Source organism: Callithrix jacchus, chromosome 2 (genome assembly GCF_049354715.1).
Source record: "Callithrix jacchus isolate 240 chromosome 2, calJac240_pri, whole genome shotgun sequence".
NCBI classification, from domain to species: Eukaryota; Metazoa; Chordata; class Mammalia; order Primates; family Cebidae; genus Callithrix; species Callithrix jacchus.
In genome coordinates this window covers 19,894,703-19,920,820 of record NC_133503.1, presented here as the reverse complement: position 1 = coordinate 19,920,820, position 26,118 = coordinate 19,894,703, and the positions used below count along the sequence as shown (strand labels likewise).

General features: G+C 40.0%; 1 protein-coding gene across 2 annotated transcripts; it reads left to right on the top strand.

Annotated features, from left to right (window-relative positions):
- Positions 1–26,118, top strand: MED7 (mediator complex subunit 7). 2 transcript variants are annotated; one of them, XM_078358585.1, is made up of 3 exons: positions 1–45; positions 2,916–3,006; positions 25,110–26,118. In XM_078358585.1, the coding sequence occupies exons 2-3, from the start codon at positions 2,995–2,997 to the stop codon at positions 25,821–25,823; spliced, it is 726 nt and encodes a 241-aa protein (XP_078214711.1). In that variant the 5' UTR covers positions 1–45; positions 2,916–2,994; the 3' UTR covers positions 25,824–26,118. The 2 variants fall into 2 exon arrangements, with proteins under 2 accessions (XP_078214711.1, XP_002744168.1); XM_002744122.7 differs by lacking the exons at positions 1–45; positions 2,916–3,006 and adding an exon at positions 22,536–22,586.

Genomic DNA, 26,118 nt, shown 5'->3' with positions numbered 1-26,118 from the left:
AGGCAGGTAGAGCCCTACCACCCACCCAGGCCCAGCAGAGCCAATGTGAGTGTTTTGCTTTGCCTCAACCCCTTTCTGCCTTTGCTTCCCCTAGACTGTCAAAGTCACAGATTAAGAGCTGGATGCACCACCACCACGTCCCCATGCCCATTCTCTTCCCTGAATGCTCCTGAACATGGACATTCAGTCCAGTCCATAGACTAGGCAGAGACAGGATTCACATCCCCTCAGAGGGTATTCAGGGGAGGAAGGAGCAGTGCAGCAGCATTTGTAGGCAATTAGAATAGGAAATCTATGCATCTAGATCAGGAATTGGCAAACCATATTCTGAGGTCCAAATCTTGCCAGCTGCTTGGATTTGTAAATAAAATTTTACTGGAACATAGCCACAGCCATTCCTTTGCATATTGTCTATGGCTGCTTTCACGCTAAAATGACAGATATGAGTAGTTGCAATGGAGACCATATGGCCTGCAGAGTCTAAAATATTATCTGGGCCTTCACAGAAAATGTGCTGACTCTTGATCTAGTCTTAACAAGTCTTCCTCCTAGGTGTAGACAGTGGAGAAATTCTCACATATGCTTGCCAGTAGACAACTAGGAGAATGTTTATAGTAAAACAAATTGTAATAGCAAAACCCTGGAAATCCTCAAGTGTTCATCAAACAGGAGAATTAATAAGCTATGAAATAAACTACAGTGCATAATCTACAACAGTGTAAATGAATAGCGGCTATTAGAAAGGATACATTTTTTTTGTTTTTTTTTTTTGAGATAGAGTCTCAGTTTGTCACCCAGGCTGAAGTGCAGTGAGGTGATCTTGATTCACAGTAATCTTGGCCACCCAGGGTCCAGCAATTCTAGTGCCTCAGCTTCCAAGTAGCTGGGATTACAGGCATGTGCCACCATGCCCAACTAATTTTGTGTATTTTTAGTAGAGACAGGGTTTTGCCATGTTGACCAGGCTGGTCTCAAATTCCTGACCTCAAGCAGTCCACCCTCCTTGGCCTCCCAAAGTGCTGGGATTACAGGCATGAGCTACTGTGCCCAGCTAGCATGGATAAATCTCACATAATATGGGATACTAAAAGCAAGTCACAAAAATATATATGATATAGTTCAATTTGTAGAACAGTTCAAAAATAAGATTCAACTATGGGATATATATTTGCTTAAAGTATAGAGAAAAACAAGGAAATGATAATCACAAAATTCAGGATATGGATAAAAAAAGGAAAGAAGAGAAAGGGTAAAGGGAGAGATGTCTGATCTGGGAGGCACACACAAACAGCTTCAACAGAATCATGATTATTCCATTTCTTAAACAAGAGGGTGTATTCATGGAGGTTTGTTATTGTGTCTTTATTTTAACATCTCTGAAATCAGGATTGTTTTTAAATCACTTCCAGCAAAGTGTCAATTGTATGTCACTGCCTTAGAAACGCCCTATCCAATTTATTTCACCAATGTTTTCCTTTTTACACCCACACAAGAGAGATTTATGACAAAAAAAATCTAACTCTGAAAGACATCTTTCAATAGGTACGAAACAAAAATTCTAAGTAACATAAAAATATTCAGAATATAGAAACATGGAAAATGTTTAAATGTATTAAGAAATAAAATAGTCCAAAATGCTGTGTACTAACATGATGTAAATTATGTGTTCATGTGGAAGTTAATCCCTAGAAACGGGATTGTAAATTTTAAAAAGTTTTATTGTAAAAAAAATTGTCTTTCCATTAAAAAAAAAAAAACCTGTAAAATGAATCCATGAAAAACATTACAGTATTAACATCAGATAATAAAAATTCAATTTGAGAAAAATGATTCTGGGAGCCATGTGTGTTCATGTAAGTCCAGGAGGGGAGCAACTGCTCAGCCTTTTGAGTCTTTGCTCATTCTCTGCAGCAGTACCTTGGAGGACAGAAGTTGAGTTTCTGGCAAAACTTAGGGACTTTCTCTGAAGACCAAATATGTGTAGTGCAGATGGAGGAGGTGAGAAGCAAGGTATTCTGGGAGGAGTAGTGGCCTGTCAGTATCAGGGGAATCCCTTCTCAGTTGCTCTGGTGGGCGGCTGGAAAATCTCACCTTGTGGCTTTCAATAAAGACCATAGAACCTGAGATTAAGATGTTCTGGGAGTCGACTCTTGAAACAGTGGATACAGTTAGATGGAGAGAGAGAGGCACACACTCAGAAGTCTGAGAGGGCCTTTGGGAAAGCCACACAGGAGTGTGACAGGTTGGCAGGTGGGGTAGAGGAGAGAGATAAAGCGGAACTCCTGTCAAAGCCTTTGGTCTGGAGTTCCAGACTTACAGCTATGCCAGAGTCTGAATTATCCTAGCTACAAATGGCTTAATCTCATAATTGTGTAGACCATGGCTTTATCTTTTGTTTTCCTTCTAGTCTTGTTTTATGCACCCTCCCCCGTCTGAAGGGGAGGGTGCACTCTCTCCATCCTGTACAGCATGAACATAGTTCATCCACCATGCAGGGTGTTAGCTGAGCAGACCTCCAATGTACACAAATGCAACTTAAGTAAAGTAGAGGCGGGGACTTGCCCACCACAGCATGCTCTGCCACGTACTTTGCTGCAATTCCTTTTCTATCTTGATACTTCATCAAGAGAAAGATGCATAAATATGTATTTCAAAGCAACAGGTCTCTTCCTCAGAGGGAGATGTCAACTGGGGCATCAAGTCAATACCCCTATCAGATAAAAGACAATGTTTTTAACAGCAATATTTGTCACCATGGTAGCAATTCTGCCGCTGCAAGTGTAATGAGAGTAGATGGCTGATTACTAACCAATGTTCCAAACTTAAAGTCTGGCGTTACACACATAAGCACAAAGATGACAAACGGATATTTTGCCAAAAGCAATATAACATCACTCATGCAGTTGTCTTATTAGGGTGGAGTCTTTCAAGCAGAGGAAACCGGCCTACTGTGAGAAGAAGCAAGGAGCCTCAAAATGTTGAAGGCAGACCATCATGGCTGGCAGGGTAAGAATGTCTCTACTAAAAATACAAAAATTAGCCAGGCATGGTGGTGGGTGCCTGTAATCCCAGCTACTAGGGAGGTTGAGGCAGAAGAATGGCTTGACCCTGGGAAGTGGAGGTTGCAGTGAGCCAAAATCTGTCATTGCACTCCAGCCTGGGCAACAGAGTGAGACTCTGTCTCAAAAAAAGAAAGAAAGAAAAAGAAAGAGAGAGAGAGAGAGAGAGAAAGAAAGAAAAAGAAAGAAAGAAAGAAAGAAAGAAAAAAAGAAAGAAAGAAAGAAAGAAAGAAAGAAAGAAAGAAAAGAAAAGAAAAAGAACCATGTGGGATATACATGGTGATGCACTATCCAGACCCTCCTTCAAAGAAGGACTTGTGTCCTCAGTGGCTGAGAATGCTGCCCACAGAAAGCTTTCAGCTGGCAATGTGTTTGGAAATTGTGCCAGCTGCAGAGACCTCTTTCACCCAAGGTGATGCTCTTCCCAGAGCCCGCCTCAAGGACTGAGTGATGCAGAGTATGAAGGTCTGGCTGTCAGGCCAGTACAGACCAAGTCTGAAGGGCTATTCTAGTTCCAGAGCTTCCCAAGCGACCTGTATCAAAATTCACCTTCCTTCTCTGTGTACTCCTACTTCCACCCCTTTCCCTTCCACAGGTGCTGGTCCTAAGCGCACTCATTAATCAACATCCTTCCCACAGAACACAACTTGCAACATTACGTTAGTATAATGTGCTGGGCTCACCTCCTTGTGACTTCACTAACCTTATAAAAAGTGTTGATGATAGCCAAGAAGAATATAACATAGAATATACAATTTTGAATTTAAATAATTGTAAAATTAGATACATTTGCTTACTGCCAAATTTATGGGTCTATTTTAGAAAATTCAAAATATGTAGATATAAAAAAGGAAACAAATATTTTACTGGTTGCTTTGATAATTCACTTCTTAATGCTTCCAGAAAGATGGAGTAGACATGTTTTTCTCTGTTCCTCCTGATCAATACAACTGAAGATCTTGAACATTACATATAAAACAACAGCAGAAGACTTGAACGGTGGAAAGAAAGCTAGGAACCTCAGGAACTGAGGAACAACATGGTAGTTGTTTCCCTGGGTTTTTTTGTTTGTTTGGTTAAGTTCTGCCCAAAATATTCCAGACCTGAAGCTGAAGAAGCTGGAACCATCCCCACCAAAAAAAAGTCCCAACAAAAATATGATCAGGAAAAAAAAAAAAAAGGACGAGGAAAGGGGTAGCCAAGAAAAGCAGAAAACATTTACACAATTACAAGTCTACTTCAGCCAAACACCACATGAAAAAAAAAAAGCTATGACCCCACCCTCACTTACGCCAGCAAAGGCTGAGTTGGAGTTGAGATTAACGTCCTCATGAGGCTGTAATGAGGACTCCCATACCTCCAGTGAGTGGTATCAGAGAATGCCAAGGAAGGACTTGGACTTTCCCTTTCACTCCTGATAGATGGTAATGAAGTCCTTCCCTCCTCTTCTCTGTGCTAGTGTTGCCCATATGGGGAGCTGCAACTCCCCATATGGGAACCCTTACCCAGTAGTAATGGGAAGTCCACCCTGGAGGCAAAGTGGGGAACCTGAACTGTTATAGAAGTAACAAGGTGGCACCCCTTCCCCATCTCCTACTGGAATACAGTCAGGAAAAGCCTATTAAAAGTAGTTTAAATAATATTCAGAGTCTCATACTGCACAAATGTTCAGACTTAAACCAAAAATCACTAGTCACACAAAGAAATAGGAAAATTCAAAATGGAATGAAAAGAGACAACCTATAGGTGACAACATCAAAATCACAGAGATGTTAAGTTAATCTCATAAAACTTTTAAAGCATCCATGAAAAGGGAGTTAGGAATGTGCTTGGAACAAATGAAAGAAATAGAAATCCTCAGAAAAAAAAAAAAAAAAAAAACTTGACCAAAGAAAAGGAAGATGGAAAAGAAGAACCAAAGGGAAATTTTGGAACTAAAACTGCAGTAGCCGAATAAAACAGCTCGGTGTTTGGGCTGAACTGCGGAATGGAGGAGAAAAAAAAAAGAATCAGTGAGCTGAAAGAGAAGAATAGAAACTACCCAATCTAAACAACATAGAGAACAGTGATTGGAAAAAATAATAAAGCCTCAAGGCCTTGTGAGATTATAACAAAAGATCTAACATTGTGTCAGCGGAGTCCTAGAAAAAGAGAAGAAGGGCCAGGTTGGGTGGCTCACGCCTATAATCCCAGCACTTTAAGAGTTCAAGGCGGGTGGATCACCAGAGGTCAGGACCAGCCTGACCAACATGGTGAAACGCTGTCTCTACTAAAAATACAAAATTTAGCCGGGCGTGGTAGTGCATGCCTATAATCTCAGCTACTCAGGAGGATGAGGTAGGAGAATTGCTTGAACCCGGGGGGCGGAGGTTGCAGTGATGCAGTGAGCCAAGATCATGCCACTGCACTCCAGCCTGAGCGACAGAGCAAAAAAAAAAAAAAAAAAAAAAGAAGGGGTAATCAAAGCACAGTTAAACTCTGAAAGCAAACAAACAAAAACATCTTGCCAAGGTGGAAAGATGACTTGAATCCAGGAATTTGAGAACAGCCTGGGCAACATAGGGAGAACCTGTTTCTACAATTTTTTTTTTAAATTAGCTAGACATGGTGGTTCACACTTATAGTCCCCGCTTTTCAAGAGGCTGATTTGAGAGAATTGCTTAAGCCTGGGATGTTGAGGCTGCAGTGAACTGTGATCTTAACACCGCACTCCAGCCTCGGCAACAGAGCAACACCCTATCTCAAAAAAAAAAAAATTTTTTTTGAAAGTATCTAGAGAAAAATGATCTAATATCTATGGAGAAAATCAGTTCAAATGACAGTGGATTTCTCAGTAGAAACCATTAGAAACAGAAGGAAGTGGCACATTGTTTTTCATGTGCTGAAATAAAAGAGTTGAAAACCCAGAATCCCATCCCAGCAAATTAATGCTTCAAGTATAATGGAAAACTCAAGACATTGTAAGTTGAAGGAAAACAAAATTTGTCAATGGTAGACCTATCCTACCAGAATGGCTAATGGAAGTTCTGTAAACAGTAAGGAAATGACGTATAAAATGTAGGGAGGGATTTTGGAAGATAAAGAAGAAAGAACATGGTAAGCAAAAATATGAGAAAAACACAATAGATTTTTCTTGTATTTTCTAAGTTATGTTTGACAGTTTAAGCTGTCTGATGGGTTTTAAATTTTGTTGAGGAAATATCTAAGACCATTGTATTATAAATGTGGGAGAGTAAAGGGACAGAAAGGTTTCTATATGTCACTCAAACTAGTAAAATGACATGAACAGACTGTAAAAAGTTATGTATACAAAATAGAATACATAGAGCAATCATTAAAAAAGCTAAAAAGAAGTTATACTCGGCCAGGTAGGGTGGCTCAGGCCTGTAATCCCAGCACTTTGGGAGGCCAAGGCAGATTGGGTCAGGAGTTCAAAACCAGCCTGGCCAACATGGTGAAACCCTGTCTTAAAAAACAAATAAAAGAAAAGAAGTTAAACTCAAAAACCGTATAGATAAACCAGAACATAATTTAAAAAACTATTCAAGTAAACCACAGGACGGCAGGAAAAATAAAATAGAAACAAAAACACAGAGAACATTAAGCAAAAAATAACATGGCATACATAAGCCCTGACATATTAATTATTACATTAAATATACATGGTCTAAATACACCAAGTAAAAGACATTGTCAGTATGGATCAAAAAGCCTGGCCTAACTATGTGCTGGCCACGGAAGTTCCCTACAAATATAACAACAAAGGCATTTTGAAAGTAAAAGAATGAGGAAAGATATATTATGAAAACATTAATCAAAGTGAATCAGAGTTACATTAATATAAGATAAAGTAGACTGCAGAGCAGAAAGAAGTACACAGAGCGATATAATGATAAAAAGGATATTAAAGAGATCAAGAAAACATAGCAATTCTATTAGATTTAACCAAATAAAAGAGCTGTAAAATATGTTTAGCAAAAATTGGTAGAACTGAAAGTAATAAACAAATCCACATTTGTAGTTGGAGACCTCCACACCCCTCTCTCAAAAATTTAAAGAACAATTAAAGAATTGGTAAGTATGTAGAAGACATCAATAACACTATCAACTAACAGGATTTAATCAATATTAATAGAACACTCCACTTAACAACAGCAGAATATACATTCTCATCTAGATACCACAGAACTTATAGCAACATCAAGACAACATCCTGGGCCATAAAAGAAACTTCAACAACTTTAAAATAATCGAAATAACACAATGTGTTGTCTGACCACAGTGGAATCAAACTAGAAATCACTAACAGAAAGGTAACAGGACGATCTCCAAACACTTAATAATTGCGTTGTTAGGATCTAAGAGTTCAAAGAAGGTAAAAGAGGTAGTCTACAGGGAAATAAAAAATACATTGAATTGGCAGGGCATGGTGGCTCATGTCTATAATTCTAGCACTTTGGGAGATTGAGACAAGAGGTCTGCTTGAGCTCAGGAGTTCGAAGTAGCAGTGAGCTACGATTATGCCACTGTACTCCAGCCTGGGCAACAGAGTGAGGCTCGAGAAATAAAATAGAAATAAAAATTGTATCAAAACTTGTAAGATATGGGTAAGTAAAGGAACTAGCACTGCATGTATATACTTTCTAGAAAAGACAAAGAAGTTTTTGTTTTGTTTTGTTTTGAGGCAGGGCCTTACTCTGTCACCCAGGCTGGAGTTCAGCAGCACAATCTTGGCTCACATAAACGTCAACCTCCCAGGTTCAAGCAATCCTCCCACCTCAGCCTTCTGAGTAGCTGAGACTACAAGCGTGCACTACCACACCTGGCTAATTTTTGTATTTTTAGTAGAGACAGGGTTTCACTGTGTTGCTCAGGCTGGTCTGGAACTCCTGACTGCAAGTGATCTGCCCGCTTCAGCCTCCGAAAGTGTTGGGATTACAGGCATGAGCCAGCACACTCAGCCTAAGATAAAGAGTCTTAAATTGGCAACACAAGCCCCTACCTCAAAAACATGGGGAAAAAAAATAATAATAAACCTAAGTCAAGAAAAATAAAAACAAACTTCAAGAAAGAGAAAATAATAATACAAGAGCAGAAATCAATGAAATTGGAAATAAAGCAATTGAGAAAATAAATGAACAGAGTCAGTTCTTTGAAAGGTCATAAAATTAATAAATCTGTAGCACAATTAACAAAGAAAAAGTAGAGATGAAAATTATTAATGTCACAGATGAAAAACGTAGATATCACTACAGACCCTGCAGACATCAAAAAAATAAGAGGCCAGGTGCTGTGGCTCATGCAGACATGGCCTTTGGGAGGTCAAGGTGAGCGGATCACTAGAGGCCAGGAGTTTGAGACCAGCCTGGGCAATGTGGTGAAACCTCGTCTTTACTAAAAATACAAAAAAAAAAAAAAATTAGCCAGGTGTGGCAAAGTGCACCTGTAGTCCCAGTTACTTGGGAGGCTGAGGTGGGAGAATGGCTTGAGCCCAGGAGGTGGAGGTTGCAGTAAGCCTAGATCCTGCCACTACACTCCAGCCTGGGGGACAGAGTGAGATTCTGTCTCAGAAAAACAAAACGAAAATAATAATAAGAGATACCACAACTCTACGCGTACAAATTTGACAGCTTTGATTAAATGTACCAACTCCTCAAACAAAACAGACTACCACAGCTGAACCGATATGAAATAGATAATATGAATTGACCTATAACAAACTATTAAAGACATTGATACCATAATTTTTAAATTCCATGTAAAGAAATCTCTGGGCCAACATGGTTGGAGAATTCTACCAATTGTTTAAGGAAGAATTAGCACCAATCTACACAAATTTTTTCAGAGGCTAGTATAGAGAATATTTCCTTTTTTCTTTTACGACTGGCAGGATCAACCAAGTAAGAGAACATCTTAATTCATTTGATGAAACTAATATTATCCTGATACCAAAGCCAAAGCGGATGTAAAAAGCAAGTCAGTATCCTTCATGAAGGATATTGACACACACATTTCTAACAAAATATTAGAAAATGGAATTAATTCACCATTATATAAAAGAATTATGCACAATGAAAAAGTGGAGATTATTCTAGAGATTCAAGGCTGATTTGACCTTCTAAATCAGTTAGTGTAATTTACCATATTAAGAGGCTACAGAAGAAAAATCACATGATCATATCAACTGATGCAGAAAATGTATGTGACAAAATTCAATACCTGTTCATGATTTTAAAAAAAACTTCTCAGATAAATAGAAATAGAACTTCTTCAATTAGAGAATTGACAAAACACAGATAACATTAGACTTTTTTGCCCTAATAGTGATATTCCTTGCTGTTATAGCTAACATTATACTTAAAGATTGACACGGTTTGCCTGTGTCCTCATCCAAATCTCATCTTGAATTGCAGTTCCCATAATCCCCAGGTGTTGTGGGAGAAACCCAGTGGGAAAAACATGAATCATGGGGCAGTTACCTCCATGCTGCTGTTCTCATGACAGTGAGTGAGTACCCACAAGATCTGATGATTTTATAAGGGGTTTTCCACCCTTTTGCCTGGCACTTCTCCTTCCTGCTGCCATGTGAAAAAGGACATATTTGCTTCTCCTTCTGCAATGATTGTAAGTTTCCTGAGGCCTCCCCAGCCATGCTAAACTGTGAGTCAATTAAACCTTTTTCCTTTATAAATTACCCAGTCTTGGATATGTCCTTATTAGCACCAAAAAAGATATTTACAATTGCTCAAAAGAGAAATAGTTATGTGTAAATCTAAAAAAGAAAATGTGTATGAGACTTCTATGGTAAAAACTATACAACACTGAGAAAATAATTTTTTTTTCTTTGAGATGGAGTCTCTCTCTGTTGCCCAAGCTAGAGTGCAGTGGTGCAATCTCAGCTAACTGCAACCTCCACCTCCTGGGTTCAAGTGATTCTCCTGCCTCAGCCTCCTGAGTAGCTGGGATTACAGGCACCCACCATGCCTGGCTAATTTTTGTATTTTGTAGTAGAGATGGGTTTTGCTGTGTTGGCCAGACTGGTCTTGAACTCCTGACCTTGGGTGATCTGGTTGCCTCAGCCTCCCAAAGTGCTGGGATTACAGGCATGAGCCACCGCACCCAGCCTAATTTTTCTTTTTTCTTTCCTTTGAGGCAGAGTTTCACTCTGTTGCCCAGGCTAGAGTGCAGTAGTGCGATATTGACTCAATGCAACCTCTGCCTTCTGGGTTCAAGCGATTCTCCTGCCGCAGCCTCCCAAGTAGCTGGAGCTACAGGAACACACCACTATGCCCAGCTAGTTTTTCTATTTTCGGTAGAGACTGGGTTTTGCCATGTTGGCCAGGCTGGTCTCAAACTCCTGACCTCAGGTGACCCACCTACCTTGGTCTCCCAAAGAGCTGGGATCACAGGCATGAGCTACCATGCCTGACCCAAGGAAAGAAATGTAAAAAGATCTAAGTCAATGGAGAAATGTATCAGATTCATGGATCGGGCCTCTCAACGTAGTAAAAATGTCAGTTTTCCTCAAATTAATTTATAGATTTAATATGATTTCTATCAAAATCCTAGTTAAGATATTTTGTAGATTTAGATGTGATTATTCTAAAATTTATATGGAATGGGAAGGAAATAAGAATAGAACAGTTGTGAAAAAGGATAGAGTGGGAGGAATCAGTCTACGTAATTTTAGGACTAGTTATACAGCTATAGCAATCAAGACTGTAAGTTATGGATGGAGGGATAAAATAGATAGCTAGATGGAACTGAATAGAATACCCAGAAATAGATCTATACAAATATGACTGATGGGTTTTTAAAAATAAAAGTGCTAGAGTAATTCAAAAGAAAAAATAGACTTTTGAACATATGGTGCAGAGGCAATCGGACATCCACAGGCAAAAACATTAACCTTGACCTAGGCTCACACTGCATAAAAAAAAAAACAAACAAAAAAATAGATCACAGACTTACTTTAAAAAACAGAAAACTATAAAACTTTTAGGAAAGAAACATGGGGGCTAATCTTTGGGACCTAAGACTAGGAAAAGAGTTATTAAACTCAACATCAAAAGCATAACTAATAAAAGGATATATTGATAAACTAGACTCCTTCAAAATTAAAAACTTTTGCTCTGTGAATGACCCAGGGAAAAGAATAAAGACAAGCTAAAAACTGGAGCAAATATCTGCAAACTAACTACATATTCCACCAAGGACTAGTCTGTATAATATATAAGAAACTCTCAAAATTAAATACTTAAAAAACAAAATCCAATTAGAAAATAGGCAAAAGATATGAAGAGAAATTTTATCAGAGTATATACAGTTAGTACATAAGCACATGAAAAAACATTCAGCATCATTAGTCATTAGGGAAAGGCACATTAAAACCACAATGGTTTAATATTATCCACATATAGATAATACTATATACATACTAGAATGATTAAAATAAAAATAATGAATAAGGAACAACATCAAATTATGATGTAAAACCAGAGAAACTATATCACCCACACATTGCTAGTGGGGATCTAAAGTAAAAGTAAGTCAATGAGCCAATGAGGAAAACAGTTTGGTAGTTTCTTTCTTTCTTTCTTTCTTTCTTTCTTTCTTTCTTTCTTTCTTTCTTTCTTTCTTTCTTTCTTTTCTTTCTTTCTTCCTTCCTTTCTTTCTTTTTCAGACAGAGTCTTTCCCCATATCCCCATATCCTGGTCGTGATATTATACTAAAGTTTCGCAAGATACTACCATTGGGGCAAACTGGGCAAAGTGTACAAGAGATTTCTCTGTATTAGTTCTTACAATTACATGCAAATCTATAAGTATCTCAAATTAAAAATCTTAATTTACCCACCAAGTTATATTATGGAAATTTGACAAACTGATTCTAAGGTTTCCATGGAGAAGCAAAAGACCCAGAATAGCCAACATCATACAGAGAGAGAATGAAGTTAGAGAACTGACACTACCAGACTTCAAGACTACAAAGCTATAGAAATTGGAACAGTGTGATATGGTGAAAGAATAGACAAATGGGTCAGGGGAAGAAAATAGAGAGACTAGAAATAGACTTGCACAAATATAGTCAACTGATCCTTGACAAAGGAGCAAAGGCAGTTGAACGATGAAAGGCGATTCTTTTCAACCAGTGGTTCTGGAACATATAGACAACTATGTGCAAAAAATCGAATCTAGGGACAGAGCTTACACTTGTCCCAAAAATGAACACAAAAAAAATCACAACCTAAATGTAGTGCAAAACTATAAAACATCTAGAAGACAGCAAAAGAGATAATCTAGATGACCTTGGCTTTGGCAATCAGTTTTTAGACATAACACCAATGGTGTTATATGATCCATGAAAGAACTAATAAGCTGATTTCATTAAAATCAAAAACGCTACTTGAACCATCTCATATTCTTCATAAAACAAAGGACAAGAGGATAAGAAGACAAGCTACAGGCTAGAAGAAAATATTTACAAAAGACACATCTGATAAAAATCTATTGTCCAAAATATACAAATAACTCTTAAAACCCAACCATGAGAAAATAAACAACATGATTAATATATGGTCAAAAGATTTCAATAGACACCTGACCAAAGATTATGCAGATGGCAGATAAGCACGTGAAAAGAAGTTCAAGATCATATGCTATTAACAAATTATAACAACAATAAAGTGTCTCTGGACTTCTGGCTTCAAGTGATTCTCCTGCCTCGACCTCCCTAATTGCTGAGATTACAGGCACAAGCCACCATGCCTAGCACAATGAGATGTCATGCATAACTATTAGAACCACTAACATCCAAAACACCACCAACAACAAAAACTGTTGAGGATATAGAACAACAAAAACTCTCATTCATTGCTGATGAGAGTGCAGAATGGTACAGCCATGTTGGAAGACAGTTTCGTAGTGTCTTACAAAACCAAACATACTCTTACCACGTGATCCAACAATCCGGCTCCTCAGTATTTACACGAATGAGTCAAAAACTTCCATCTAAACAAAAACGTACACATAGTTTATAGCTGTTGTATTCGTAATTGTCAAAACTTGGAATCAGCCAAGTCCTTCAGTAGGTGAATAGATAAACTTTAGTACATCCCAACAATGAAAGAGTGTTAAGTAATAAAAGGAAATTAGTCAGAAAAGGCTATATATTGTATGATTTTGGATAAAATAGGCAAAATGATGGGAACAATAAAAAGTCAGCGGGGTGTGTGGCTCACACCAAGCACTATAATATTAGCACTTCAAGAGGCCAAGGCAGGAGGATCCCTTCCTTGAGCCCAGGAGTTCGAGACCATCCTGGGCAACATGGTGACACCTCATCTGTTGAAAAAAAAAAAAAAAAACCTGGACATGGTGGTGCATGCCTGCTGTGGTCCCAGCTATTCAGGTGGCAGGATCATCTGATCCTGGGAGGTTGGGGCTGCAATGAGCCATGATCACACCACCACACCTCAGCCTGGGTAACAGAATGAGACCTTGTCTCAAAAAATAATAATAATGATTTCAAAGTTATCCATGAATGACGATGTGCACCTGTAGTCCCAGTTGCCCAGGAGAAGGAGGTGGGAGAATGCTTGAGCCCAGGAGTTTGAGGCTGCAGTGAAGTATGACTGTGCCACTGCCAGGGCAACAGAGTGAGACTGAATCTGAAAAATGAAATAGAACAAAACAAACAAAAAAACCACCAAACAAACAAAAAAAAAGATAATGATTTCCAGGGGTTTGGTGAGAGGGAGGACTAGCCAGAGTACAGCAGATTTTTAGGGCAGTGAAACTATTGTCTATGATACTATAATGGTAAATAATGTCATTATATATTGTCAAACCGATAGAGTACAACACCAAGAGTGAATCCCAGTGTGAACTATGGATTTTAGGTACTAATGATGCGTCAGTGTCGGTTCATCAAAATCAAATGTACCACTCTGGTGCAGGATGTCAATAATAGCGGAGGCTGTGAGTGTGTGGGGGAGTGGGTATATGGGAACTCTTCGTACTTTCCACTCAACTTCGCTGTTAACCTAAAACTGCTCTAAAAAATTGTCTATTAAAAAAGTAAAGTAGAGTGGTTGGCCAGGCGCAGTGGCTCACACCTGTAATCCCAGCACTTTGGGAGGCTGAGGTGGGCAGATCACGAGGTCAGGAGACCGAGACCATCCTGGCCAACATGGTGAAACCCCATCTCAACTAAAAATACAAAAATTAGCTGGGCATGGTGACGCATTCCTGTACCCCCAGCTACTCAGGAGGCTGAGGCAGGAGAATTGAACCCAGGATGCCGAGATTGCAGTGAGCCAAGGTGGCGCCACTGCACTCCAGCCTGGTGACAGAGCAAGACTCTGCCTCAAAATATATATATATATAGCATAATATATAAATATATTATATTTTTGTAATATATATTTTAATATACATTACAAATCTATAGCAAAGTATATGACATATGATATATAATATATATATATATTTTGGGGGTAAATGAATGTATTTATTGGAAAATACACTCATCATTAAACTTTAAAATCCTGTCTAAGAACACTCCTACTCATACCCTCAGGAAAATACTTCTGGCCTTTCACAGTTGCCTGAAAAACCCGTCCTCTTTAAATGATGGTATGTGAACTACTAATCCTGTCTTTAATTAAAATTGTAATATTTTGTAGATCATGAGTTTTTCTCTTAATTTTTTATTTAAAATATTGCATTATGATATTATTTATCTTGATTACTGAGTTTCTCCTCCTTAATTTTGTACCTGAGGCATGTGCCTTACCCACCTCTACCTAGTCTTGATCCTGATGTGAAGCTACACTGAAAGCAGGTAGGTCACATATACATGTCATTCACGAAATTTTTTCTTCTTTCTTTTACTTTTGCTCAAATCCATCTTTGAACAAAAATATATTCAGCGTTAGCCATGTGTGAGGTAATTCCTGGGTTGGTTAAGGGGATGCCCTTAACCAACTACAGGTGCACACCCATATAAGTCAGGAACTTAGCTACAGCCATAGAACTAAAGCAGGCACATAATTACAACTTTAGCTAGAGAAGTGCTGTAAGAAGTAAAGGAAAGAGGCTTTGAGTGGGTGAGAGGTAACTTCTATTTGGATGAACTTAGAGAAACCTTTCAGAGAAGACCACATTTAAGATGGATCTTAAAGAGGGACCTTAAATGAATTGGATGGAGCCCAGATCCTTTGGGGAGTGTATAGTAAAATGTTTTTGCCAGGTGAGGTGGCATGTGCCTGTAGTCCCAGCTACTTGGGAGACAGAGGTGGGAGGATCGCTTGAGCCCAGGAGTTCTGGACTGTAGTTTGCTATGCCCATTGGGTGTCCTTACTAAGTTCGACATCAATATGGTGACCTCCTGGGAGCGCGGAACCACGAGGTTGCCTAAGGAGGGGTGAACCCTGCTGAATTCCCAGGTTGGAAATGCAGCAGGTCAAAACTCCCGCGCTGATCAGTAATGGGATGACACCTTTGAATAGCCACTGCACTCCAGCCTGGGCAACATAGTGAGACCCCATCTCAAAAAAAGAAATTATTTTTAAAAATTTGGGTTTTTTTTTTGTTTGTTTGTTTTTTGTTTTTTTTGTTTTGAGATGGTGTTTTGATCTGTTTCCCAGGTTGTAGTGCAGTGGCCCAATCTCAACTCACTGCAATCTCCACTTCCCAGGTTCAAGAGATTCTTTGGCCTCAGCCTCCCAAATAGCTGAGACTACAGGTGCACACCCAGCTAATTTTTGTACTTTTAGTAGGGACGGGGTTTCACCATGTTAGCCAGGATGGTCTAGATCTCCTGACCTTGTCATCCACTACCTTGGCCTCCAAAAGTGGTGGGATTACAGGCGTGAGCCACTGTGCCCAGTCTGCTTTTTTTTTTTTTTGAGACGGCGACTTGCTCTGTTGCTCAGGCTGGAGCTGGAGTGCAGTGGTACGGTCTCCGCTCACTGCAACCTCCACCTCCTGGGTTCAAGCGATTCTCCTGCCTCAGCCTCCTGAGTAGTTGGAATTACAGGCGCACACCACCACACCTGGCTAATTTTTGTATTTTTAGTAGAGACAGCGTTTCGCCATGTTGGTCAGGCTGGTCTCAAACTCCTGACCGTAGGTGATCCACCCGCCTCCTCCTCCCAAAGTGCTGGGATTACAAGTGTGAACCACTGTGCCTGGCCATAATGCATATATTTTGTGATAATTCAAAGAACAAGTATAATGACGGGATGGCTATTTTTTCCTCTGGTGAAATTCCACATAATGTAAATGGAGATTTTAACAATAACAGCTACAACAAATAATTCAAAAGGGCTTATCTGCCTTTTTGTAGAATTACAAATTCATCTTAAGTTCTTCAGCCTGCATGTGATAACTGACAATGTCTCTCAGCAGGACCCAATATGTGGGACACAAATCTTTCTGAAGAGAAAGTTTAAACTGGGGATTATTTCCAGATGCCAGGGTTGCTGCTTCCCTCTGCTGGTAAGAAAAAAAAGGTTGTAGTGAAAGCAAACCACAAGCACTCTTCCCACTGCGCGCACAGATCTGGACTGTTGGTACTGTTAGTGCTAAGGTCATTAGCACCCATGAAGCAGCAGCAACAACAACAACAACAAAACAGTCATTAGGAATTGAAACTACACTGCAGAATACAGGGGGAAAACACATTAGCAATGACTCTCACCCAAAGTGCATCGTTAAGGACAGGTGTGGTGGCTCACTCCTGTAATCCCAGCACTTTGGGAAGCCGAGGCGGGTGGATCACGAGAGATCGAGACCATCCTGGTCAACATGGTGAAACCCCGTCTCTACTAAAAATACAAAAAAAAAAAAAAAAAAAAATTAGCTGGGCACGGTGGCGCGTGCCTGTAATCCCAGTTACTCGGGAGGCTGAGGCAGGAGAATTGCCTGAACCCAGGTGGCGGAGGTTGCAGTGAGCCGAGATCGCGCCATTGCACTCCAGCCTGGGTAACAAGAGCGAATCTCTGTCTCAAAAAAAATAAATAAATAAAAATTTAAAATTTTTCTTTTCTTTTTTTTTGAGGTGGAGTTTTGTTCTTGTTACCCAAGTTGGAGTTCAGTGGGATGATCTAGGCTCAATGCAACCTCTGTCTCCCAGTTTCAAGTGATTCTCTTGCCTCAGCCTCCCGAGTAGCTGGGATTACAGGCATGTACCATCACGCCCAGCTAATTTTGTACTTTTAGTAGAGACAGGGTTTCACTATGTTGGCCAGGCTGGTCTTGAACTCCTGACCTCAGGTGATCTGCCAGCCTCGACCTCCCACTGCGCCTGGCCCGCCCCCCTTTTTTTTTTCTTTTTTTGTCAGCGCTTCATTCTGTTGCTCAGGTTGGAGTAGTGGAGTGGCGCTATCACGGCTCAAGGAATCCTCCCACCTCAGCCTTCCAAGTAGCTGGTGCCCCGGGTGCATACCACCATGCCCAGCTTAGAGATGAAAATTTTTACTTGCTACCTTCCAATTATTCTGCCTGAGCTGATCAGTAAGCCAAAGATGCAATGTAACTGACTAACAGAGGCTCAGAGATTATTGTTTATGAACCTCTCTACCAATGACAGAGGTAGTAAGGCCAACAAAATTAACAAGTTGCTGTAACCATTGAACTTCCATAAGCATAAACAAACAAAAGGAGTTTTGACCCTTACTGGACATCAAATACAAAAATTAACGTCCAAAGGATCATAGACCTAAATGTAAAACTTAAAAATAGAAAACTTGTAGAAGAAAATAGGAAAAATCTTTGTGACTTTGAGTTAGGCAAAGATCTTGGAAAGGACACAAAAACTATAAGCCATAAAATAAAATAATTGATAAACCAGATATCATCAAAATGAAAACACTCTGCTTGCTGAAAGACACTTCAGAAAATGAAATGAATAACCACAGGCAAGGAGAAAATATTTGTAAAAGACATATCTGATCAAGGACTTATATCCTGTGTGCGTGTGCGTGTGTGTATTTGCCCTTACAATTCAATAGTAAAAAAAAAAAATGCCAATTTTAAAAATGGGTAAAAATTTTGAACAGACAGTTCACTAAACAAAAGATACATATTGCCAGTAAACACACGAAAGATACCTAATACTAAGGAAATGCAAATTAAAACCACTGTACAGATATTAGAATAGTGAAAAGTAAAATTAAAAGGATAATACCAACTGCAGATTGAAGGCAACTATACCTCCTATAAGTTGCTGAGAAATAAAAAATAAGCAGCCTCTTTAGAAAACTGCTTGGTAGTTTCTCATATAGTTAAACATATAATTATTATTAGGTCCAACAATTTTATCACTGTGTTGTTATCCAAAAGAAATGAAAACAGGGCGGGTGCGGTGGCTCATGCCTGTAATCCCAGCACTTTGGGATTACAAAAAAAAAACAACAACAAGAAATGAAAACATATGTCCATACAGTTGACTTGCATTGGAATGTTTATAGCAGCTTTATTAATAATCACCTCAAACTGAAATAACCCGAATGTCCATGAACCAGTGAATGGATAAATGAATTATAATATATTCATATAATGGAATATTCCTCATCTGTAAAAAGGAACAAAGGATTATACATTGAGCAACACTGATGGACTTCAAAAGTATTTTGCTAAGTGAAAGGAACTAGACACCAAAGACTATATACTTTCTAATTTCATTTACATGACATTCTAGAAAAGGTAAAACTATGTGAACAGAAATCAGATCAGTGGTTACTAGAGGATGGGAATAAAGGGAAGGAATTGAAACAAATAAACAAAAAAGCTGTTTGGGGTGATGAAGTATTCTCCATTTTAATCAGGGTGCTAGTGGATTTATGCCAGTATGTATTTATCAAAACTCCTCTAACTATTCACCTAGAGTGAATTTTATCCTATGTAAAATTACCACAAGAAACCTAAACTTAAAAAAATCAATACGGTGGAAACTAAATATTTCTGCTTGGCATTTAGGTTCAAATGACAGCAATGTTTTTGAAAATGTGCCAAGATCCTAAGGGAGGCAGGAAGTCGTTACCATGTATCTTTGCCCATTTCTACCCATTCATCTCCTCCACTCTCTCCTTTGCTCACTAGTTATGGTGCACACAGGCTCCCTTCCTGTCTTTAACTCAGAAAGATCATGGCAGTCCCAAGCTCTTTGCACGTGCTGCCTCCCAGATCTCTGCACAATACACTCCTTCATGTCTTGTTTCCAAAGTTAACCTTCTGTGAGAGGCTACCCTGACCACCCTGTGTAAAGTAGCTATCCCCTAACCCACGTCACTATCACATTAATCTGTATTATATTTTCCCCTACAGTCCTTATCACTATTTTAAGTTTTTACTTGTTTGCATACTTCTTATCTGTGTCTCTCTAGAACACGTTATAGAGAGAACACTTCCTTAAAAAGCCCTACCGGCTTTTATATGTCTTTTTTAACCTTCTAAATCAGGGCTAGCACAACAGACACACAATACAGATTTATTGACCAAGCATATTCCTTGTGAAGCTATAGCAGACATCTTTAAGTAATAAGCTTTCCATTGAGATTCTGCAAATATAGGCACATAATTAAATGTTTATCACACATTATATTGTCACTAGCCCTTCTCATGATATGGACTTCATAGCCATTATTTATTTGAAGTTTATATGAAGAAACACTAGACTGAGAGTCAAGAGTCCAAGATTCTAGCCTCGATTCTGCTACTAACTGTAAGACACTGCACATTTGGGCCCAGTAATTTTGTTTCTAGAAATTTATTTCAAAGAAAAAATTGGACGCGTGCACAAACATACATGCACTGGGGTGCTTATCACCCTGTGTACTTATTGGGAAAAATTGGGAGAAAAATAATTTAACACAATGAGGCTTTGGCTGAAGAGACTGTGCTATAGCCACCAAAGTCACACTATGAATTTATTTGAAAGTGATGATTGTATTCATTTTGTTACTTTTTCAATAAATGCTCATTGAGTACTTGCCAATTTTAGGCACTGTTGTATATAGTTTCAAAGAATATAGCAGTGAATGAAACAAAGGTCCCATGCTCATAAACCTGATATTTTTGAAGGATAAGAAAGGCAATAAAATACATAAACATATTATATGACTTCAGATGATGAGAGGTTCTATGAAAAAAAAGATAATACATAGTAAGGGTTTTGGGGGCATCTCCCAAGACAAAGAGTAGTGTAACCCCAGAAGAACTCTTGGAGGTCACATTTGACCAGAAACCTGAATGAAATGAGGAAACGAGATGTGTGAATATCTATGGAAAGAGTTCCAGGCAAATGCATTGGCCCCAAGGCCAGATTGTACTTTTGTAAGGCCTATTATACAGGCCAGGGGGAGGAGATCAGATTTTATTCTAAAAGTAATAGAAAGCCTTGGAGGATTTTGAATAGAGGAGTGATAAGACCGGTCTTACATTTTAAGACGGTGTGGTAAATAGACCAAGGGAGGACAAAAATCAAAGCTACTGCAGAAGTCCAGGGGAGAGATAACGGCAGCATGGAATAGGACCACAGCAGTAAGGACCGTGGTCAGTCATATTTGGAATTTTATTTACTTATTTTTATTATTTATTTTTTTTTTAGACGGAATTTCACTCTTGTTGCTCAGGCTGGAGTGAAATGGCGTGATCTCGGCTCACTGCAACCTCCACCTTCCAGGTTCAAGCGATTCTCCTGCCTGAGCCTCTCGAGTAGCTGGGATTACAGTCATGGGCCACCACACCCAGCTAATTTTTTGTATTTTTAATAGAGACGAGGTTTCTCCATGTCAATCAAGTTGGTCTTGAACTCCCGACCTCAGGTGATTCCCCTGCCTCGGCCTCCCAAACTGCTGGGATTACAGGCACGAGCCATCACATCCGGCCTATTTACTTATTTTAAAATAGAGTTAATGCAGAAGGCTGGTATGGTAGTTTCGGTGGAGTATGGAAGAAAGGAGAAAAAGGTGATTCCTTAGATTGAACATTTGCAATTGAGGGAAGTGCAACTGGGTAAAGAAGTCTGTCACCACTGGATATGAGGGCCTGGAGTGCAGAGGAAACAGTGTTCCAGGGCCTACATGTAATCATCTGGAGATATCCCACTGAGAAATGGTTTGAGAACCGAGTCCCGGGGCAATCCAAATAATCAAATGTGCCAAATGCTGCTTATAGATGGAGTAACATGAAGGCTGAGAACGACCATTGGAAGTCACTGGCGCAGGACATATTGGGGTCAGTGGTGAGGAGAAAAGCTGGATTGGGGTATGCTCAATGCACATGGATTTCTTTTAATCAAATAAATTGATATGTGCGTGGGGTGGTGGGGGATAGTGGGGGGTGGTGGATTAAGATGGGGCAGGCGGGGTGCGGTGGTTCACACCTATAAGCCAAGCAGTTTGGGAGGCCAAGGCGGGCAGATCACTTAAGGTCAGGAGTTCGAGACCAGCCTGACCAACATGGTGTAACCATGTCTCTACTAAAATAAAAATAAAATAAAATTATCTGGATGTGGTGGTACACGCCCGTAATCCTAGATGTTTGGGAGGCTGAGGTACGAGACTCACTTGAACCCCGGAGACTGAGGTTGCAGTGAGCCGAAATCACGCCCTTGCATTCCAGCCTGGGCGGGAGCGAGACTCCGTCTCAAAGAAAGAAACAACAAAAAACCTGCATACCTATATTTTCGAATTTGTATGTAAGATGTCTAATTGTATGCGTTAAATTTAAAAAGACAAAAGGAATAGAACTACCAGCAGCGACTAAGTCAGTAAGTGTGGTAATGGGGGTGGGAGGGGCAGAACACAACGCAGGCGTAATAGTAATAGCTAGCGAGCGTTTCTTTTGGAGGTCCTTTTCGTGTCATAAATTCCTAAATTCATGGAAGTCTTACAAGAGCATATTACACATTAAAATATAAGATTGTTCCTGGTCAACAAGGGGTCGATGAAAAATAAAGCAATAAGGTATCTTGTTAAATTTTATGCCTTAAATTTAGAAAGAAACGAAGAAAGAAGCACAACCCGAAACTGCGACTTTTTTTTTTCTTTTTTTTGAGACGGAGTTTCGCTCTTGTTACCCTGGCTGGAGTGCAATGGCGCGATCTCGGCTCACTGCAACCTCTGCCTCCTGGGTTCAAGCAATTCTGCCTCAGCCTCCCGAGTAGCTGGGACTCCAGGCGTGCGCCGCCATGCCCAGCTAATTTTTGTATTTTTAGTAGAGACGGGGTTTCACCATGTTGACCAGGATGGTCTCGATTTTTTGACCTCGTGATCCACCCGCCTCGGCCTCCCAAAATGCTGGGATTACAGGTGTGCTGCGACTTTTAAGTCTGTCAAAAGTGTCGGGTTGGGGGGAGTAGGATATACGCAGACGCAATTGAGGCGGATCTAGAATCTCGTTAAAAGACAGCTCTTGTAGCCAATCAAGAACAGAGTCGGTGGCTTCTTCCGGAAGGAGGCCGGAAGTTGGTTTCGGCTGCAGAGGCGAAGGCGGCTACCAGTGTAAAGCCAGAACTGAGGTGAGTGGGCGGCTACGGCTTGGGGCCCCCGCCTGTGTGCATTTTTTTTCTTCCAGACCCCGCGGCTTCCTCTGTGCTGGACTGGGAACTGGGAAGGTATTGCGGAGTTCTGCCTCCGAAGGCGCTCTCTCGGCTTTCTCTTCCGAGTCTCTCCGAGAGCGTGGCCTCCCCGCCACTTGTGGGGGCCTCGGGGTCGACATCCTGGAGGAGGGGGCTCTGAACGCGGCCAGCTCGGGGCTTCTTCCATGTGGAGACGCCGAGCCGGAGTGGAGGTTGAGAGACCGGGTGTCTAGTCTCCGCGCCGCTGTTTTTCTAAGTTATGTGGCCTTGGACGAGTCTTTTGCCCTCTCTGGCCCTTTGTAACATGAGAATAGCCCTCCCTGCCTTTCCTTTTTCTCGTAGCAGTTGTGAAACAGCTGATATGTGGGGGCAGGCGAGGGCGGTAGATCCCAAGCCTAGTCAGATTTATCTGGAGAAGTTTTTCAAGCGGCATTCCGGGGCCCGTTCACAGTCGACAGCATGAATACAGTCTCTAGGGCTGAGACCCTGGAATACCTGTCGACTTCTGGTGAAGCTCCTTCTCCCTCAGTAGAACAAACACGAAGTGGATCTTGAGTCTGAACCGGCTACGATGCTTGGCTCTGGTTTTATTAAAATAAATGAATTTATTTGAAAAGTTCCATCTAGAGAGACAATAGAGAAAGAAATGTAATTTTTGTAATATGCAAGTTCTTATGGTGTAGATACTTCACGGCTTAGGGATATAAGAGAGCTTGCCCTTTGGAACTAAAGGGACCTGGGATAAGAATTCCTGTTGTATCATTTATTAACCCTTTGATCTGGGGCAACACTTCCCCTCGTTGAGACTTGGGATACTCACCTCTAAAATGAAATTGATAATAGAACTTAATTCATGGCACCGTATGGTGGCATACGTCTGTAATCCCAGCACTTTGAGAGGCCAAAGTGGGCGGATCACTTGAGGTCAGGAGTTCCAGGCCAGCCTGGCCAACGTGGTGAAACTTGTCTTTACTGAGAAGTACAAAAATCTAGGCGTGATGGCGCACACTTGTAGTCCCCAGCTGCTCAGGAGGCTCATGCAAGAGAATGCCTTGAAGCTGGGAGCCGAGGTTGCAGTGAGCCTTGATCGTATCGCTGCACTCCAGCGTGAGAGACAGATTGAGACCCTGTCTCAAAACAAAAACAAAAACCACCCAAAAAAACCTTAATTCATGGAATTGTTGTGAAGATTATGTTAGGCCACAAAACGTGTAGTTGGCCTAAGGAAAAGGGCAACTGAAATACAGGAATACACATGGTGTAGCAAAGTACAGACCAGCACTCCCCACCTCAAAAGGTTTGAGTGGGATGAAACGTGAGCTGTCAACAATTGTATTTTGAAGTTCTAGATCAATGTTAATTCCTTGATTTTGGTAATTGTGCTGTGGTTAGAAGAAAACACACAGAAGTATTTAGGGGTAAAGGAATGAGAAACCAATAAAGCAAATGAAGGTAACTGTTAACATATGGAGAATCTGAGGGAAGAATATGAAGTGTTCTTTGTATATTCATGCACTTTTTGCGTAATCTGAATTTATGTTAAAAGCTTTTAAATATTGGCCAGGCGTGGTGGTTGACGCCTGTAATTCCAGCCCTTTGGGAGGCCAAGGCGGGCAGATCACCTGAGGTCAAGAGTTAGCCACCAGCCTGGCCAACGTGGTAAAACTCTGTCTCTACTAAAAATACAAAAATTAGCTTGTATTTTTAGTAGAGACAGAGTTTCACCACGTTGAAATGTGTGGTGGCGCATTTCTGTAATCCCAACTACTCTGGAGGCTGAGGCAGGAGAATTATTTCAGCTCAGGAATTGGAGATTGCAGTGATCTGAGATGGCACCACTGCAGTCCAGCCTGGACAACAGAGCAACACTCCATCTCAAAAAAACAAACAAAAACCAAAAGTTAATGTGTCCATATAAAATTGCATAGTACACTGTGACAAAAAGGGTATGGAACTGAATTATCATTTCATTCAGGAACTTTGGATCATACCAGGTGTTTAGGATTTAGCAATGTTAATTTTGTCAGAGTGTTTGTGAGAGATACAAGTGTTTGCTGTTAAAAATTAATCTGTAACATAAAGCAAAAGTGATTATGACCTGAGATTGGGAGACAACATGTGTAGTTTGGTTATGGAGGAGTAGAGAAATGGGCCAAAGTGGTAAGGGGTGTGGAATCCAGAAGATTTTCTTTAAAGATGAAAAGATGGTACATTTTTTTTTATGCTGATGAAATTATTAGGGAGAAAATGGAAAATGTGAATGGTTGAGAATATAATGCCTATTTAGAAAAGTTGGCAGACTTTCCCTATCATAAATGTTAGTTTTAGAAACCAAGGAGATCATCTTGTCTTGGGCCGCAAACAACTGGAAGAAAAGGAAGAAAATATTCTTTCTGTAGTTACGAAATGTAACAGGTTCATTTCGTGGCTCTACTCTAATAAATCTTTGGTCTGTGTCTTTAGGTTCTTGGTGCAATGGGTGAACCACAGCAAGTGAGTGCACTCCCACCACCTCCAATGCAATATATTAAAGAATATACAGATGAAAATATTCAAGAAGGCTTAGCTCCCAAGCCTCCCCCTCCAATAAAAGACAGTTATATGATGTTTGGCAATCAGTTCCAGTGTGATGATCTTATCATCCGCCCTTTGGAAAGTCAGGGCATCGAACGGCTTCATCCTATGCAGTTTGATCACAAGAAAGAACTGAGAAAACTTAATATGTCTATCCTTATTAATTTCTTGGACCTTTTAGATATATTAATAAGAAGCCCTGGGAGTATAAAACGAGAAGAGAAACTAGAAGATCTTAAGCTGCTTTTTGTACATGTGCATCATCTTATAAATGAATACCGACCCCACCAAGCAAGAGAGACCTTGAGAGTCATGATGGAGGTCCAGAAACGTCAACGGCTTGAAACAGCTGAGAGGTTTCAGAAGCACCTGGAACGAGTAATTGAAATGATTCAGAATTGCTTGGCTTCTTTGCCTGATGATTTGCCTCATTCGGAAGCAGGAATGAGAGTAAAAACTGAACCGATGGATGCTGATGATAGCAACAATTGTACTGGACAGAATATACAAGAAAGAGAAAATTCGGGTCACAGGAGAGATCAGATTATAGAGAAAGATGCTGCCTTGTGTGTCCTAATTGATGAAATGAATGAAAGACCATGAAAGATGTTTCTCTTTTCTTTTTTACTTTTGATAAATAGCATCATATATTATTTTCTTTTGGACAGTCTTCAGAGAGGTTTCACTAAAAATGTAAACAGCTTTAATCTTGACTCCAATTTTTTCAATTATGAGATGTCATAGGCAGTAATTTTGCTGTATAACAAGCATAGGCAAATGAGTACCCTGCACTAAGAATAATCACTTTAGAAAGCAAAGTGTTAGCTGCTGTTGTACAGGACATTCCTATGTTTTGGAATTGCAGTAAAACTTTGATGATAACCTCAATAATAACAAA